Raw genomic sequence first — 17,103 nt, forward strand, 5'->3', positions numbered from 1 at the left:
GTATAACCTCTAATCAGTTGATTGAATTACAGGGTGCAGGTGGGCATGTCTGTGGGCATGACAATAGTTGAAAAAGTAAGATTCATGGGTTGAGCATTAGCTACGCTGCAATCAAGTTAATGCTACTCCAGCGTTGGCTTATGGATACCGCGTGAAGCACGTTCAAGATTAGAGAGTAATTTGCATGGTATCTCATATTTTCGTCAGGAAATGCGCTATTGTTAACACAACCGCTCCAGTATCAAGGTGATGCACCTGATGTGTCAAATGCTTCTATGTGTCCAGTATGTATTGGACAAAATTCTACAAAGATGAAGCCATTGCCTTTAGGAGCACTATGTCCAATTCATATATGTGTAAAATTGAACCGATTGTGATCAGTATAGATTGGTGAATTGTTCTATGCCACCACAAGGTTATAATTGTCATTGGTCTACATGTTAAGATTGATGTTGATTTGTGAATCGGGCGTTATTCTCATGCATGTATGACATGAACTTGTTCTAAAATCATATACTCTCTCTTATCCATATTAATTGTTGCTCAATTGGATGTATCAAACACTGAAATATCTCTAGATACATCTGTTTGAGCGACAAGTAATATGGATCGGAGGGAGTACTATATGATACTTTTCCCATGTTTATTTTTGGAAGCATTTGTGGTTCATCATGTAAGAACCATGAACAATCATATTATTATTTAACTTTTTTTCATTGTTTTAATGACATTGCTTGTGCCTTGCGACAGTGTATGGCCCTTTATCAATTATAACTCTGATAAAGTTTACCTTCGCACCCATTTAGTATGTTCCTATTTTTCCTTTTTGTACCTTTTCTGTCTCTACCATGTTCATTTGTACAATGCTTAATCGCATCATAAGTCCTATGAAGTTTGCATTAGATAGATAACAGAAACATTATGGAATATTTGGTTTCATTTTTACTATATGCACAATAAATATCCCATATGTTCTCTATGGAAAAGTTCACCCCCTTGATTGCCTTCGATGTGTGAATTTTGCTAATTATGAACAGGGAATTTTCTGTGTACGGTTATTCATGCGTTGCACATGCACGCTTACTAGTGTAGACAAAACATCAATGTTTCTTGCCAAAAAGTCAGACTAATTTTTAAAAAATTACTATTATTCTGAATTTTACTATTCATCCGCGATCACATACTCCACGTCTGAAAGAGTGGGTCAATATAACATGGCGGGGCGAAACAGTTGACGGCGGACGTTGGTTTTCAGGAAAATGGGTGCTCGTATAGGTCGCATGCACCCATCGCTTTTCTCTGGCCCAGCCTCGTCCTCAGGACACGTACCACTACACTCAAGTGCTTGAAAAAAAATAACCTTCAATCACCTTTTGAGCCACATGATTGACCCCCCCTCCCCGGTGACCGTTGGCACTCTCTTGACCTCACCGGCGCACGTCCATCCCCCGGCGTCAACCGTCATGCTGCCCGCCTCCACCCCTCTCAACCTCGTCGGTGAATAGATTTTTCCGCGACTGCGACCGTGCACACCTCAACTCTCACCCATCAAGTTTCAGACTCGCTCTTGCGGGCTCCCGCTCGTCCATGGCTCGGCCTTGCCGTGGCTGGTGCTCCTCACGACGTCCATCCTCGGCCTCGTCTCAAAAAGATAATTGATGGTTGTAAGAATTCCAGGTGTATGAGAATTAGCAAACTCGTTTTTAATTTTACTTTTGAGAACTGCATCATTGTAGATCAGATTTTTTTGAGGTGGCGTTGTAGTCAGATGGAGATGTTGACGCATGCACCACAGAGGCAGTTAGGACCGAGGGCGTTAGTGGGCAACCTTTTCATGGGCCTAGATCTTGTGCCCACCCAACTTACGCGAAACCCGTCATGGCTTCGTCTCGCCCGCCGCAAGACAAAAGCACGTCTCGCCGGACCCTTTAAATGAGCCGGCCCAGTAGGAGGTTAAGTATGCGTTTTGTTTTTTTTTCCTTTCTATCTTTTAGCTTTTATTTATACTTGATCAAATTCAAAAAATGTTCACCGCACATTAAACATATTTATACAATGTCAAAAAATGTTCTTTCAACTTTTAAAAATCTGGATAGCATTCAAAATAAATATTTGTAACATTTAAAAATTATTCATGCATTCCAAAAAAAATGTTTGTGACATTTATAAAAAGTGTTTATACAATGTAAAAAGCATTTGTGTAAGTTTAAAAATATTTCATACCATTCAAAGAAATGGTCGTCACATTTCGAAAATAATGTTCACTTATTTCACCAAATATGTTCGTATTTTTTTTAAAAAGTTATACAATGTAAAAGAATGTTCATGTAATTTTAAAAAGTGCTCCATACCATTTGAAATTTTCATAAGTATTTGATTTGGACATAAAAAATTATTAAATTGTGCTTTTTCATATTATTGGTGACGGTTGAATGAAGGTGCACATGTTTTGACTACGAAAAAGATTTAGACCGTGGAAGATTTTTGAACTTTGCAATGCGCAAAAAATTTAAAAGTGAATATTCTGGACAAGGAAATGTTTCCATATGTTGGAGAGGATAATTTTCACAGTGACAAATTATGAATAGTGAAAATTTTGAATCTTCGAATGGTGTAGATATTCGTGAAGTGAAAATATGCATAGTTTATTGGACAAGGTTAAACTGAGCATGAACTCATGTGAGTTCGGGTGAACAGTAAAATAATAACATATAACAAATCTGATTTTTTTGGTACCAAACATTGACAAAAATTTGGAGCATTGATTTTATTTTTCTAGCCATGTCTTCCATGAATGTCATTGCATAATGAAATTTTGAAAGCAATCAAAACATTTGCCATTGTTTGATGCAAAAAAATAATCTAATTTTTCTTATTTTTGTTTTACTGTTCACTCGAGCTCATGTGTGCTTGATCTTAGAAAAGCAATTTCGTATTTTATTTTCTTTCTCTGAGAACAATTACTATTGCTCCAACACAATACTTAAGGTGTAAAGGTGAAATTGTCATATTAAGTTCACCATTTGTCTTCTCTTTAAGGCTCTCAATAATATATCAATGATCATCCACCATCCATCGCATGTGAATAAAATGTTGTATTTTTTTAAGGAATGCGTTTACTTTTTTGTAATATGGTGTTATCTATACCTACTATTAAAGGGAATATATGTTCTTGGTTTGGTTTAGTCCTTTTCATTGATTTTCATTTGGGATGAGCGCACACTAAAGTTTCGTACGGTTCGCTGGTACTTGTACGTTGATGGGCCTTCTATGCGCTTTCATAGAGACCGCGAAAAATAGTTAGGTCAAAATAAATCAACATAGTGGGAATTGAATGCGGCTTAAATAGGATATTAAATGGACGTGGCTAATTAAAGAAAGGATTGTGGGTAAACCGATGAAATAATTAAAAGAACAATTATGGGCTTAATAAATAGAATATTCAAATATATGGGGCTAATTAAAGGAAGGATTTGAGGTAAAAAGGTAGGATAATTAAAAGGAAGGATCATATGCTTCATTCGGGTGGGGCTACTAAACTAGAAAAGGAAGGATTTGATTCCCGACAAAAATGGGTGAGGACGTCATGGCAATTAAAGGAAGGATTATACTTAAACGGAATTAGTGGGAGATTATATATGCCCGCAAAGAAAATATGGATGCAGATAAATTGCTTCGAATTTTTTATGTTCATTTTGTAAACGGATGCTGCATTGCATATTCTGTAGTGAATCCGGTGCTACGAGACATTATGCCTGCATAAAACATAAATTTTCCCGTTGCAATGCACGAGCATATGTGCTAGTACAAACCTAAAAGGTTAATCTGGGTGGCTAGGATGGCATGCATGAATACCTTTGTAGGATCAGCAACTGTGTAACACAACATATCTCCGCGTAAAAACAACATATCATTCAACTTGTGCACTATGAGGAAGTCAAGTTTTCTAAAAGTTTAACTGTGACATAAATAATTGTATAAATTCCATGGGTGATACATTTGAATTATTACATGTTAAAAACATTTAAAACAACCTTACTAGGGACACATTTTGTTTCTAATTCAAATCTGTGTTGGTACAATACGAAGAGGCACGACCTTCGTAAGTGATAGGCCAAACTTTTCTTCCATATCAATCCCATCCCTTTCAAGCTCAATAGGGAGACTCCACTTAAATTGATTTAACAACGAAGCGAGGACCAAATGCACCATCCTAATAGCCAATGGCATTCCAGGGCAGATCCGACGTCCGACACCAAATGGAAGGAGCTCAAAATCGACACCCTTAAAGTCAACTGTTGAACCCAAGAACCTCTCTAGCATAAACTTCTCAGGTTCAGTCCATACATCTTTATCTCGACCTATCGCCCATATGTTTATAAACACACGTGAATCTTTAGGTATTGTGTAACCTGCTATTTTCAGTGTTCTCTCTGGTTTCCGTGGCAACAGGAACGGGCCAGGAGGATGAAGTCTAAAAGTCTCTTTTATGACAGCTTGGAGATAGGGCAACCGAACAATATCATCTTCGTCAATGTTTCTTTTGGATCCAATAACTTCTGCAAGCTCGTTGCAAGCTCTAGACATTGATGATGGATTTTGGAGAAGCTCTGCCATTGCCCATTCCACTGTGCTAGAGCTTGTGTCACTACCAGCAGAGAACAAATCCTAACATGCAAATATAATGTCACGTCAATAGTCTAGTCAATATAGCTATTTAGATACACTAAACAAGCACCACAGAGAGTACAAATGATTGTTTTCTATAGAAGAACTTAAATTCTCTTTGAACCACACATACATGTACTGTTCGGATGAACTATAGAAGAAACACCTCATTGATTTGCGTTATAAGATTTTATACTCATTTCATTATAGTATAGTAGAAGCTATTGTTCCTAACCCAATTCTCCATTCTTCACGCGTTGGATGAAGTGCAGTCATGCAAGGGCTATCATGGAATTGTTGGAAATGGGGTAAAATACAATAAGCCTGGTTTGAAACAAATGAAAAACATAGGAATTCTTGTTTTAGATGATTCAGTTCTTATATAGAGGAGAAATCCAGTGGTACACTTTGTAACACATGAGTAGCCTGCCGTGCATGACTCTTGTAAAAAACTATGTGCGACTCTTCTGTCTGAATCTTAGAGGCATAAACATGGCTACATGAGTATCCAAATGTTACTTTTGATGTTATCACTGTTAGTGTTCGTATAGCATCAATAGAGTGGATAGTAGTAACTACAAAATTTCACCAAAATGTCGTCCATACATAGGGAAATAAACAAAAATCTGGCTGGTACTCCCTCTGAATCAAATTACTTGTCGTCCAAACAGATGTATCTAGCATTGAAATATATCTAAATATATTCATTTAAGCTATAAGTAATATGGCTCCTATCATCTATATACTATCAAACTCTTATGTTTATTTCTTGATTAAAAAATTAAATACGAAATTTGTGGATATTAGATATCTCGATGCCAACATTTAAAAATATAAATCTCAATCTCCAAGGCTGGCCATGTGCTTTGATCCCCGGCAGGCTCAGTCGGCAAGGCTGACCATTCATGTGCGTGCGGAATTTTCAAGTATATCTTTTGTGTCCTCTCAGACAGAAATTATGTTTACCGTGAAAAGTGATCGTAGCGTCTGGCGGTCCAGCAGGTCCTTGCCGTCCTCACGCGCCGCCACGTCGAGCAGCGCGTCGAGGAAGTCGTTCTTCCTCGGCTGGCCGGCGTCGCGGCCGCGCAGCCTCCCGTCCACCTCGGCGTCGAACACCGCGTGCAGCCGCGCGAACAGCCGCGCCAGCCGCCGGCGCGTGCCCTGCAAGTCGGCCGGCGCGAGCAGCGGGAAGAAGTCCGACACGTTGGGGCTCCCCAGGGCCTGCATGATGGCCGTCACCACCTGCTGGAACTCCTCCGAGCGGCCGCGGTCGTCGAGGCTCGTCAGGTCGGCGGAGAAGATGGTGCGGGAGAGGAGGTTCAGGCTCGTCGTGAAGGCCACGCGGCCAACGTTCACGGGCGCGCCCTCGCGCGCCAGCCGCGCGACGTGGTCCACGAGCTCCCGCACCTTTTCGCTTCGCAGGTGGCGCAGCGCGTCGAGCCGGTGCGGGGCGAACAGCTCCGTGGCCATCATCTTGCGCAGCGCGCGCCACCGCGGCGCAGGGGGCAGCCAGGCCACGGAGCCCGCCGCGTGCTCGCCGGTGGCGTCGGGCACGGACCGGGCGGCGAACGCGGAGTCGTGCCGCTGCAGGAACTCCCGGGCCATGGCGGGGGAGGAAACGACCACCGTGGTGACCGCGCCGAGGCGCAGGGACATGAGCGGGCCGTGGACCTTGGCCAGACGGGCAAGGGAGCGGTGCGGCTTGTCGCCGAGGAGGTGGAGGCTGCCGATGAGCGGCAGCGGGCGGGGGCCCGGCGGGAGGCCGGAGCGCGCTCGAGAGAGGAGGTTGAGGAGGTAGACGGAGAGGAAAGAGACGACGAGCCATGCTAGCCACGGCACAAGCACAGCCACCGGCGCCATTGCTAAGATGCTTCCGGTCTTTTAAATCAGCGCACGGAACAGGTGTCTCTAATGAGATCTTTGTACTGTTCGGGGAACCGGGAATAAAGACCAAATCTAAAGTTGTGTGACCAAATCCTTACCCGTCGTGTCACGAACATTACACGTGACATATTGACATGCATGGCACGATTGCCTTGTACAAAGGTTTTTGAATATGTAATGCGTGATGTTTGTGAAACATACTGTACTAGGGAGTATTTACAACCGGGAGGGAACCAAGTCACACGCTAATTGGGACCCAGCAGCTGAGGTATATGACGGTCCTCAACCCCTTACTAGTAGAAAACAGGGTTTTTCGTTCAGGCCAGATAAGCCAATTAGTCCCAGTTCAATCACGTTTGGTCCCGGTTCATGAGGCCAGGGGGCCTGCCGGGCCTCGTGGGGGCATTGGTCCCGGTTCATCTGGCTGCTTTGGTCCCGGTTGGTGGGATGAACCGGGACCAATGGGCCTCGCTCCTGGCCCACCATCATTTGTTTCGGTTGGTTGGCTTGAACGGGGACCAAAGGGTGTCATTTAGTCTCAGTTCAAGCCATGAACCGGAACCAATGATGTGTCTATATATACCCTCTCGCCGGCGAGCAGAGCACTCCACATTGCTCTATTTTTTCTGGCCGGCGAGGGGAGGGCTTTATGGTGCTCTAGCTCACCTCTTATGCACATGAGGTGTTCGATGGAATGTCCGAGCCACAGTACTTAAACTTTCTCCTCTCCCAGCTCGATCTTCAAACTTCATTTTCCTAAATATTTGTCTAGGTTTAGCGTTCTGTCACGTCCCGTCCCCGTCTTCACCGCCGTCGATCGCCCACGCCGATCTCGTCGCCGACACCATGGTGGTGAGCCTCTTGTTCTTATCTTCTTTCTGAAAGAAAAAATAATTCTTACTTGTATGTTTAGATAGATACTTGTATAATTTTCTTACTTTTACTATTGCTTCTTATTATATAGTGCGATGGTTTTAGTATCTGCCCCGGTCGGTCCTCGTCCTGTCTATGATTCAGGTGTGGTATATATTATCTTTTCTAACTATTTGGTTCATTTATTGTTTATGATAATTATGCTGACCAACGTGACATAGATTTTATTTATCTAGGAGGTATGTGAACCGGAAATTCCAACCGACCCTATTGTCGAGAGGTTAAATTTAGTTGAAGAAGAAAACAATTTCTTGAAGGAAAAAATAAAAAAAGTTGAGGAGGAGAAGATGATATTGGAGTTGCATGTTGCGGATGTCGTCGATAATCACAAGATCAAGATGGATGCAATGCGCTTGAAGATTAGAAAGATTAGAAAATATGCCATTCATACCAAGTCTTCGTATCATTATGCCGTTGGATCAATCATTACCTTGGTTGCGATTATGATCACATTTGTTTTTGCATTGAAATGTTTTACATAGTTTCAATGCATGGTTTAATTAATTAGATGCTCTGGAGAGCTATATGTTGTTCAATGAGAACTATGTATGTACTTTGGTTTTAATGTGATGATGAACTTTTATTAATTTTGACACTTAATTATCTATTCATGATGTTATGTAATGGTTTTTGACACTCAATTTTGGCTGGGTCAACAAGATGATGCATTTGTGGTTGCACAAATAGTGAAAATACATATTGTACTATCATATTCATTTGTTTATAGAGCTGAACATTGCTTGATTTTTAGTATCTTGTGTGCAATACATGCTATCCATCCTGCGTCTTTTTCTTGTCTACCATGTTCAATTTTGATCATCCATTGTCAATCATCCTCTATAACACTAAGCTCCTTAATTTTAAAGTGCTCACAATCAATTGAGGTTTCCAATTGAAACATGGTCACCCGATTTTAACCAGGTCAACAATTTCTCAAAGCTCTCTCATTCAATTTTTTTTATACAATACAATATGCTGCCTAATTTTTAAGGTCTCTCACAACTAATTGAGGTCATCAATTTAAAATTGAGTCACTCAATTTTGATCGGGTCAACAATTTCTCAAGGAGATCTTCCATTCAATTATTTTAATTCACTATTTCCCCTAATTTTGAAGCTCTTCAATTCAATTGAGGTATTCAATTATAGCTTTGGTTTAAGATTTTTGATCGGGCCAATCATTTTTCAAATCAATCAGCAGCAACCGCCTATAAAACATATCAATCACGCACATCCTCCGACCATCTAGAAAAAAGAAAAACCAGCTCCCTAATTTTAAACCGCTCACAATCAATTGAGGTCTTCGTTTGAAATTGGGTCACTTGATTTTGATCGGGTCAACAATTTCTCAAAGCTCTCACATTCAATTCGTTTATACTAACAATATGTTTCCTAATTTTAAGGCCTCACAACTAATTGAGGTCTTCAATTTAAAATTGAGTCACTCAATTTTGGCTGGGTCAACAATTTTTCAAGGAGATCTCCCATTCAATTATTTTAATTCACTATTGTTCCGTAATTTTGAAGCTCTTCAATTCAATTGAGGGATTCAATTATGGATTTGGCAGATTTTGATTGGGCCAATCATTTTTCAAATTAATTAGCAACAACCGCCTATAAAAACATATCGATCCCACACACCCTCCTACCACCTAGAAAAAGAAACGCCACCATGTGATACTGTAGCACCTATATAGTACATGCAGCTACCGACACAGATATTTGCTGACATAAATATGGGTTTCTTAGCGGATAACACAGAATCACATCGAGAAAGGCCCAACAGGTCATCGAATTATATAAAAATAAAACACACTCCATCATCTCCCCGCCCCGCCAAATTAGATATTCCATCGATTCCAAAATATAAGGTTATTAGCTTTTTGGAAAGTCAAATTCCTTTAACTTTGACCAAGTTTAGAGCCAAAAAATGTCAACATCCACAATATTTAACAAAAAATATATGGAAATCCATTTCATGATGAATCTAATAATACCAATTTGGTATTATGAATTTGATATATTTCTCTACAAATTTGATCAAACTTAAAAGTATTTGACTTTTAAAAAATTTAATTCACCTTAGATGTGAAACAAAGTGAGTAATGTTTCTAAGAAACCCAACAACACCAATGGCGCTGCAAAGCGCACCAACCCTTCTAGTATATAGTATCATTGCTAGGGCCATCGACAAAATATACATCAATTTGATTATTACGTGTGTGAATCTTCTCCAAATGATAGGTCCAACGGGCTAAGGTTGAGTCATGCATGCATATGAAAGCATGAGCTAGAATATAGAGAAATTATAAAGAAGTAAAAAAAACTATTTAAGAAATATGGTACATACATGCACCAATTTTCTGGATCTGAACTCCAATTTTGAATCACATCAAAGTGGTTAACAATTAGTTTTGCAAATGTTGACGCTCAAAAGTGGCAAGAGAAACAGAACAGGAAGGAACACAAACAGTGGCCAAATTAACAGTCGGATGCCACCATTGGATAGCCCTATAATATTAGAATGGATATAAAACAATTAAGGGCCACTCAAATTAGAGCTTAGACCCGAAAGTTATGACAAGTTCAAAGGGGTTTCTGTCAACACGAATGATTTTTTTGTACTTTTAATCGTCTCAATCTAAGATTCTATGCTATTTCTAGTGCCAAAATAGTGTGGTGCAGAAAAGTTGCCCCAGAACCTCTGGACTTAACATGAACATTGCAACATTATGCGAGAAATTTTGTCCTGGAACCTCTGGGATACCTCCATGTTTAACATGAGCATTGCAAGTCTGCATGAAGATTGCCTCAGAACGTTCGGGGACTTCTGGGGCTGGAGCCTCCGCGCGCTGGCTCGGAGCTTCTGAACGTATTAATCCGAAATATGACAGATTTAATGATTTGGACAGAAATCTAAGTTGTTTTTTTGTAAGAAGACTATCCGTCTCATAAATAGATGAGATGTGACAACTTATTGAACAACACACAATCGTCAAACCGATCCATCATTTAGCTTTTACCTTTCTCCCTCATTTTATCCTTCCTCGTTCTTCGTTGTTTTTCGTGTTTGATGACAGCGAACCTCAAGGCCATAGGGCGGTAAGGCAGACCTAGGGCAGTCCATAGCCACCGTGCGTCCCGGGCAAATTCTTAGGTTCTCGATATCTTTCATAAATATTTCAAATATACAAGGCTGGGTGTAAGGTGTGCATACATACCAGGCTTCCAGTTCCAGCGGGGTGTATTTAAAGGATGTTTTCTGGAACCGTGACAAAATCGTCTGCTAACTCGTACTACTCGCCTTTTGAACTAGCCAAAACAGCCCAAGTGGACAGCATGCATCTTTGTGTTTCTACAGCGCGAGTTTCAACGGTTTGTGATATGTCCCAACACCCTTTGAATTCAGCGAACGATTTGATTCTCGGCGTGGACAATTGCACCATCCAAGCAAGCAACCGTGTCGACGGGATCACGTCCATAATTTTATGTAATTCAAGCTAGGTACGTGTATTAGTTAGCATGTCAATTCCCTGCGCTTTTGTTTCTCTTCGTACGTCCTGCCCTGACCCCGTCAAGGTTCCGGCCAAGATGCACGAGCACGAGGCGGCACCGCGGCAGACAGACCAGAGACCTTGTCAGTCGAGCAGAGCGTTCGCACACTCGCACGCGCGAGGAAGACGGCAGCCCAAACCGAAGTCTATATAAGCAGATGCTTACTACTGGATCATCCATTGCAACCTAGCTAGCAATAGCATTAAGCTATAAGCATCTCGCTCTCTCCTTGCCGGCTTTTTCTGCACCGTGCAGCGATCGCTCTCATCATCAGTCAACCTCTAGGCATGGCGTCCTCCAGCGTCGTCCCTTCTTGCGTTGCACTTGCGCTGCTCCTCTTGGTTGCTCTCGCTGCCACCGCCAATGGCGACGAGCTCTCCGCGGGTTACTACGAGAAGACGTGCCCCAACGTGCAGCGCGTCGTGCGGTCAGTGATGGCGAGCAGCGTCGCCGCCCAGCCGAGGATGGCACCCGCCGTCCTCCGCCTCTTCTTCCACGACTGCTTCATCAACGTATATACGCATCTCTACTTCTATATTCCGTATATTCTTACATATACTATATGGTTCCATTTGCTAATACTCTTATATGGCGTGACAGGGATGTGATGCTTCTGTTCTCCTGGAAGCAACCCCCTTCTCCCCCAGCGAGAAGGATGTAGAGCCGAACGCCTCCCTCACCGGCTACACCGTCATCGACGACATCAAGTCCGCCCTCGAGCACGACTGCCCGGCAACCGTCTCCTGCGCTGATGTTATCGCCCTGGCGTCCCGCGACGCCGTCGCCCTGCTCGGAGGCCCCACCTGGAGCGTGCCCCTCGGCCGCAAGGACTCGCGCTTCGCGGCCGACCCAGAGTCCACCAAGAAGGGCCTCCCCAGCCCGCACGACAACCTCGGCGAGCTCGTCACCATGTTTTCAAGGCTCAACCTCGACGCGCGTGATATGACCGCGCTCTCCGGTGCACACACCGTCGGGATGGCCAACTGCCTGCACTACAGCGACCGCGTCTACGGCACCGACCGCGATGAGGAGATCGACCCATCCTTCGCACAGACCATGCAGCAGATGTGCCAGGGTCCTTCTGGTAAAGCGTCGTTTGACGTGCAGACTCCGATGAGGTTCGACAACGCTTACTACCGGAACCTTATCGCGCGGCGCGGTCTCCTCACCTCCGACCAGACTCTCTACGGCGGTGGAGGTTTGCAGGACAAGCTCGTGGAGATGTACAGCACCGACGGTGAGGCGTTCGCGAGGGACTTCGCCAAGGCCATGGTGAAGATGGGAAACGTACCTCCGCCCAAAGGAATGCCCGTGGAGGTGAGGCTCAAGTGCTCCGTGCCCAACTATTGATTGATTGGTTGATCCCAAGTGCGTCATGCAACCCGGCCCGTTTTTATTGATTCAATTATTAGATGTGCAAGTTGTAACAGTTCTCGTGTTCAATTTTTTGCCCATATATATCATGTCGTCTCAACAGAATGTTTGACAAAATGTTCCCTTACATGAGTGTGTAATAAATGGTGTTTCTCGAGTTTATTTTAATGGGAAATATATAATGAGCTCGCATTCAGTTGTTATATAATGAGCTCGCATTTGATTGTCAGTGACGCTTCAACATGCCCAAACGGCTATTATGTCGAATTGTTGATAACATGGAATCTAATGGACCGTTCTTCAAGCAACGGAGGAATGCCGCCGGTCTGCTGGGCTTTTTTTTTTCAGAAGGTGACCGTGACACTAACACTTCAGATGATTGCATATGACACTCCTGCAGATATGACACATGGATATCTTTGAAAGATATAACCATAAAGTGCACAAAAGTGTTCGTCGATGTTGCAGTTAGGGTTCATGGAGCTCAGTATTTATGAGCACCCAATGCCGATGAAAGAGTCTTTTAGAAATTAATGGGTGAAGTAAGAGGGTGACCTCGGATGCTTGGGAGCGTTGACTTTATGCATTGGAGGTGGAATAATTGCCTGGTAGAATGACACGGGCAATTCATCGGGTTTTCATGATTCAACTATTATCTTGTAAGTTGTTACCTCCGACGATTTTTGGATTTCGCATTGCTACTTTGACTTGCCTGAATCTCACAATGACATCAATGCTTGCATATATCTCATTGGAAACATGTGGTACTACTCCAGGATACAACTACAAGGTGAATGGCTATGATTTTGACCAAGGATACTACCTAGTCGATGACATCTATCCATCTTGGTCAACATTTATGAAGAAAATTTCTGATCCCCAAACATAATCATTTTTGCAAAGATGTAAGAAGTAGCAAGGAAGGACATTGCTAGGGCATTTGGAATTGTGCAAAGTAGGTTCGCAATTGTCCAGTGTCCTGCTTATTTCTGGAATAAAATTGCCTTGGCAAGGATCATGATATTTTGTGTGATCCTACATGACATGGTCATTGCAGATGAGACGGATACATAGGTGGCCAAAAAGTAGGACAATGTTGGCATAACTATCAAGCCTCGTATGACACACAAACAGCATGGGTGATAGTGTATTTACATTTCTTTAGTTCATTAACTTTTACTTGGAAAAATTCATTCATTGGATTATTTGTTGCATTCAGATTGTTTATTGTATTCAAGTGAAAAACGGTTTGTAATAACATTGTTGAATTGTTTGATTTTGATGTCAAATTGAACTAGTTCATGTACAATTTTGCTGCTTCTTTTCTTGCGGGGATGTTACAGTTTCGATTGTCCTCTGTAGAAGCTGGAAAGGAAACACTGCTCGATTCCGTCGCTTCGATCAGAAGATTTGAGGGCCACGATCAGTTATTTTGGTCCCACGATCTTGTTCCGGCCAAAGTGTTCTCCGATTCTGCCCATCAAAGCAGCGAAGGGAGCAACGGGCAGAGCTTAACCGTGAACAACTCGAAGCAATAGTACTCCGGAAGAATCTGAAACGAACAGACAGTTTGGAATTGGAGGGCAATGTAAACCCCTTTCTCAAGCAGGGCACTGTAAACTCAAGCTGGGAAATTTCACCATCATCATCGAGTGATACATACTAGGGAGTATTTACAATCAGGAGGGAACTAACCAGCCAAGTGACACGGCACGGTTGTTGCTACTTGCTAGAGGTTTCTAACAGAGGCTAGAACTAGAAGAAGCTAGGTGGTAGTACTAATTGGGACCCCAGCAGCTGAGGTACATCACCGTCCTCAGCCCCTCCTCGGCCTTCTCCGCTCGCCGCCTCTCCGCCGCCGGCGGAAGCTGCTTGGCGCCCTGCGAGACGCTGCCACTAACGTTGGCCTTGGCCTTGGCTGCTCGGTGGAGGGCGCCCACGCTCATCGCCACCATCCACGGTCCTGGTATAGTGGTTGTCCTGCCAAGTGTCACACGTATGGCAGAAAGCGATTTTGTCCTGACGTTTTTTATGACAAGTTTTTTTTAACAACGCAAGCGCTTATACATACGTGCATACACTCATCCCTATGAATGCACATACACACCCGTCTCGTCGTCGACGAGAACGTCTCCTCCCACTGAAAGCGCATTGCCGGAAATCCTGAAATAAATCCCGTAATAATGCGAGCACCAAGACTTGAACCCTGATGGGCTGGGATACCACTGTCCACCTAACCATCTAATCACAGGTTGGTTCGCAACACGTTTAGTTAGCCAAGGATGACAACGATGAAACATGGCAATTTTCTGTTTGGATGCCAAGTTTTAGTTTTCTTTCGGGGTTTTTTTTATGGCAATTTTCATTGTAAAAACGTCAGGGCGAGCGTTGTTACTTAGTGCCACATGTGTGACACTTATCATTTGGATTTTATTTTCTTGGTTGATGAGTCGGTCATACCGTCTTGTTTATTTCTGACACAAAGCGGTTTTGTACGTTGCGCCCGGAAAAGAGTGGTATAGATCGCTATGGCAAGATTTATGAGCATAACTGAATTAGCTTTTGCAAAATATGCAGTGCATTCTGTCTAGCTTCGTTTTTCTCATGGTGCATATGAAACAAATTAGGATCAGCCTCGACCTCATGCCGTCTTCATCTTCAACCTGACGCCATCCACCCCATGTACCTCGGTTGGACTGTTTGCCGCCGCCACCCGCGACCGTTCGTGCTCTCGTCATCTCCTCACTGCATTTTTTTGGTGAATGCGCACATCCCAACCCGCACCCATCAAGTTTCGGTCTCGCTCTCGTCGGCTCCTGCTCGTCCACTATTTGGCCCTGTCGTGGATGACACTCCTCACGCCCTTCAGCCTTTGGCCTTGTCTCAAAATGGTGATTGATGGTTGTAAACATTTCAGGTATATGAGAATTAGCAAACTCATTTTTAATTATAATTTTCAGAACTGCACCGTTGCAGATCAGAGTTTTTTTTTAGCAAATGCAGATCAGATGGAGATGTCGACGCATGCGGCTAATCCTATTTGACGCCCGCAGGCGTCAAAAGGACGAGCCTTCGCTGAAGCAACTCGCCACTTGGGCCGGCCCACGGACGGATTTCGTTCGCCGCTGTTTCCTTGTTTCTTTCTTGCGTTTTTTTTTTCGTTTTTCTTGTATGGTTTTTTGCTTCCAGTTTTTCACTGTGTTTGGCCGGTATTCAGTTGTTTTGTTCCGGTTTTTTATTTTTCTGTTTTGATTCCTTTTTTCCTTTCATTTTCTTTCTTTTACGTTTCTTTTTTTTTATTTTATGTTTCTGTTCTTCTTCTCATTATTGCGTATTTATAGAAAAAGTTCATCATGTGTTACAAATTTGTCAATGTATTAAGAAAATGCTCATCGTATATTATGAAATAGTTCACCTTGTACTGTGTTGTATATTATTAAATTTTTAAATGTATATTAGAAAATGTTCATTATGTATTATAAAAATGTTCATTGTATATTATTAAATTGTTCAACATATATCAGAAAATGTTCATTGTATATTGTTAAATTGTTCAAGGTATATCAGAAAATGTTCATTGTGTATTACAAAAATGTTCATTGTATGTTATTAAATTTTCAACGTATATCGGAAAATGTTCATTGTGTATTACAAAAAATTTCATTGTACATTATTAAATTGTTCAATGTATATTACAAAATGTTCATTGTGTATTTAAGTTTTGTTCATCATATATTAAAAAATTGTTCAACGTATACCAATAAAATGTCCATATTAGTATTTTAGATTTGTCCAGTATTTTTTACAAAAACGTTCACTGTATTTTAAAATTTCTTCAACGCATATTATAAAAATGTTGAACGTCCTTTTTTAAGGATTTGCCGCTGTGCGTTCTACTTTAAGATTGGCGATGCATCTAAAACAGTCGAGGTTGCTAGCTCGGCTGGCTAGCCTCACTGTATTCTGTCAGCAGGTCGGAGGTTCGATCCCGCCCATGCGTTACTTTCTTTTTCGATTTTTCGCTCACAGCGACATGATTGGGCCGGCCCGTGTGCGCGTCGCTTCAGCGAAGTCGCAACGATCGGATGCACACGGGCGGCGTATAGGAGCTTCCCGCGTATAGGAGCTCCCAGGGGGAGAGCTCCTAGCTGACGCTCGTTAGCGTCGAACAGCCAAGCTTTCGCGCAGAGCGCGATCTGAATGGGCCAGCCCATGCGGTGGCGAGCAGCTATTAAAATAGGGGGGCAAATTATGCTTGGTTGAGGAATCGACCTCGCAAACCGCTATTACAGTGTATGTGTTCGTGGGAGCTCCTGGACAATTTATAAATACGAACATTTTTGTGATATATGTTGAACAGTTTTTCAATACACATTGAACATTTTTGTGATATATGTTGAACGGTTTTCAAATACACATTAAACATTTTTATGATATACTCTGAATATTTTCGAATGCATGTTGAACAATTTCATAATATATGGTGAACATTCTCTTAATTAGGTGAACATTTTTATTATACATGGTGAACTTTTTATATAACACACAGAAAAGGAGGAAAAAAACATAAAAGAAAAATATAAGAAATGAAGAAAAGAAATAAAAAAATATCATTGAAAACCGCATAAAACATTGAAAGAACCGAAAGGAAAAAATCCACAGAAGAAAAACAAAAAAGAAAACGCAGGAA

At 42.2% G+C, this 17,103-nt stretch overlaps 2 protein-coding genes across 2 annotated transcripts; one reads left to right on the forward strand and one right to left on the reverse strand.

Moving 5' to 3' along the window:
- Nucleotides 1-3,991: 3,991 nt before the first annotated feature.
- LOC123042537 (geraniol 8-hydroxylase) lies at nt 3,992-6,603 on the reverse strand. Its single transcript, XM_044464969.1, has 2 exons — nt 5,635-6,603; nt 3,992-4,668 (listed from the first exon to the last, which is right to left on the reverse strand). The coding sequence occupies exons 1-2, from the start codon at nt 6,526-6,528 to the stop codon at nt 4,063-4,065; spliced, it is 1,500 nt and encodes a 499-aa protein (XP_044320904.1). The 5' UTR covers nt 6,529-6,603; the 3' UTR covers nt 3,992-4,062.
- Nucleotides 6,604-11,247: 4,644 nt separating this feature from the next.
- On the forward strand, nt 11,248-12,471 carry LOC123042538 (peroxidase P7-like). The gene is made up of 2 exons (XM_044464970.1): nt 11,248-11,551; nt 11,640-12,471. The coding sequence occupies exons 1-2, from the start codon at nt 11,327-11,329 to the stop codon at nt 12,387-12,389; spliced, it is 975 nt and encodes a 324-aa protein (XP_044320905.1). The 5' UTR covers nt 11,248-11,326; the 3' UTR covers nt 12,390-12,471.
- The last annotated feature ends 4,632 nt before the right edge of the window (nt 12,472-17,103 follow it).

Source organism: Triticum aestivum, chromosome 2B (assembly GCF_018294505.1).
Source record: "Triticum aestivum cultivar Chinese Spring chromosome 2B, IWGSC CS RefSeq v2.1, whole genome shotgun sequence".
NCBI classification, from domain to species: domain Eukaryota; kingdom Viridiplantae; phylum Streptophyta; class Magnoliopsida; order Poales; family Poaceae; genus Triticum; species Triticum aestivum.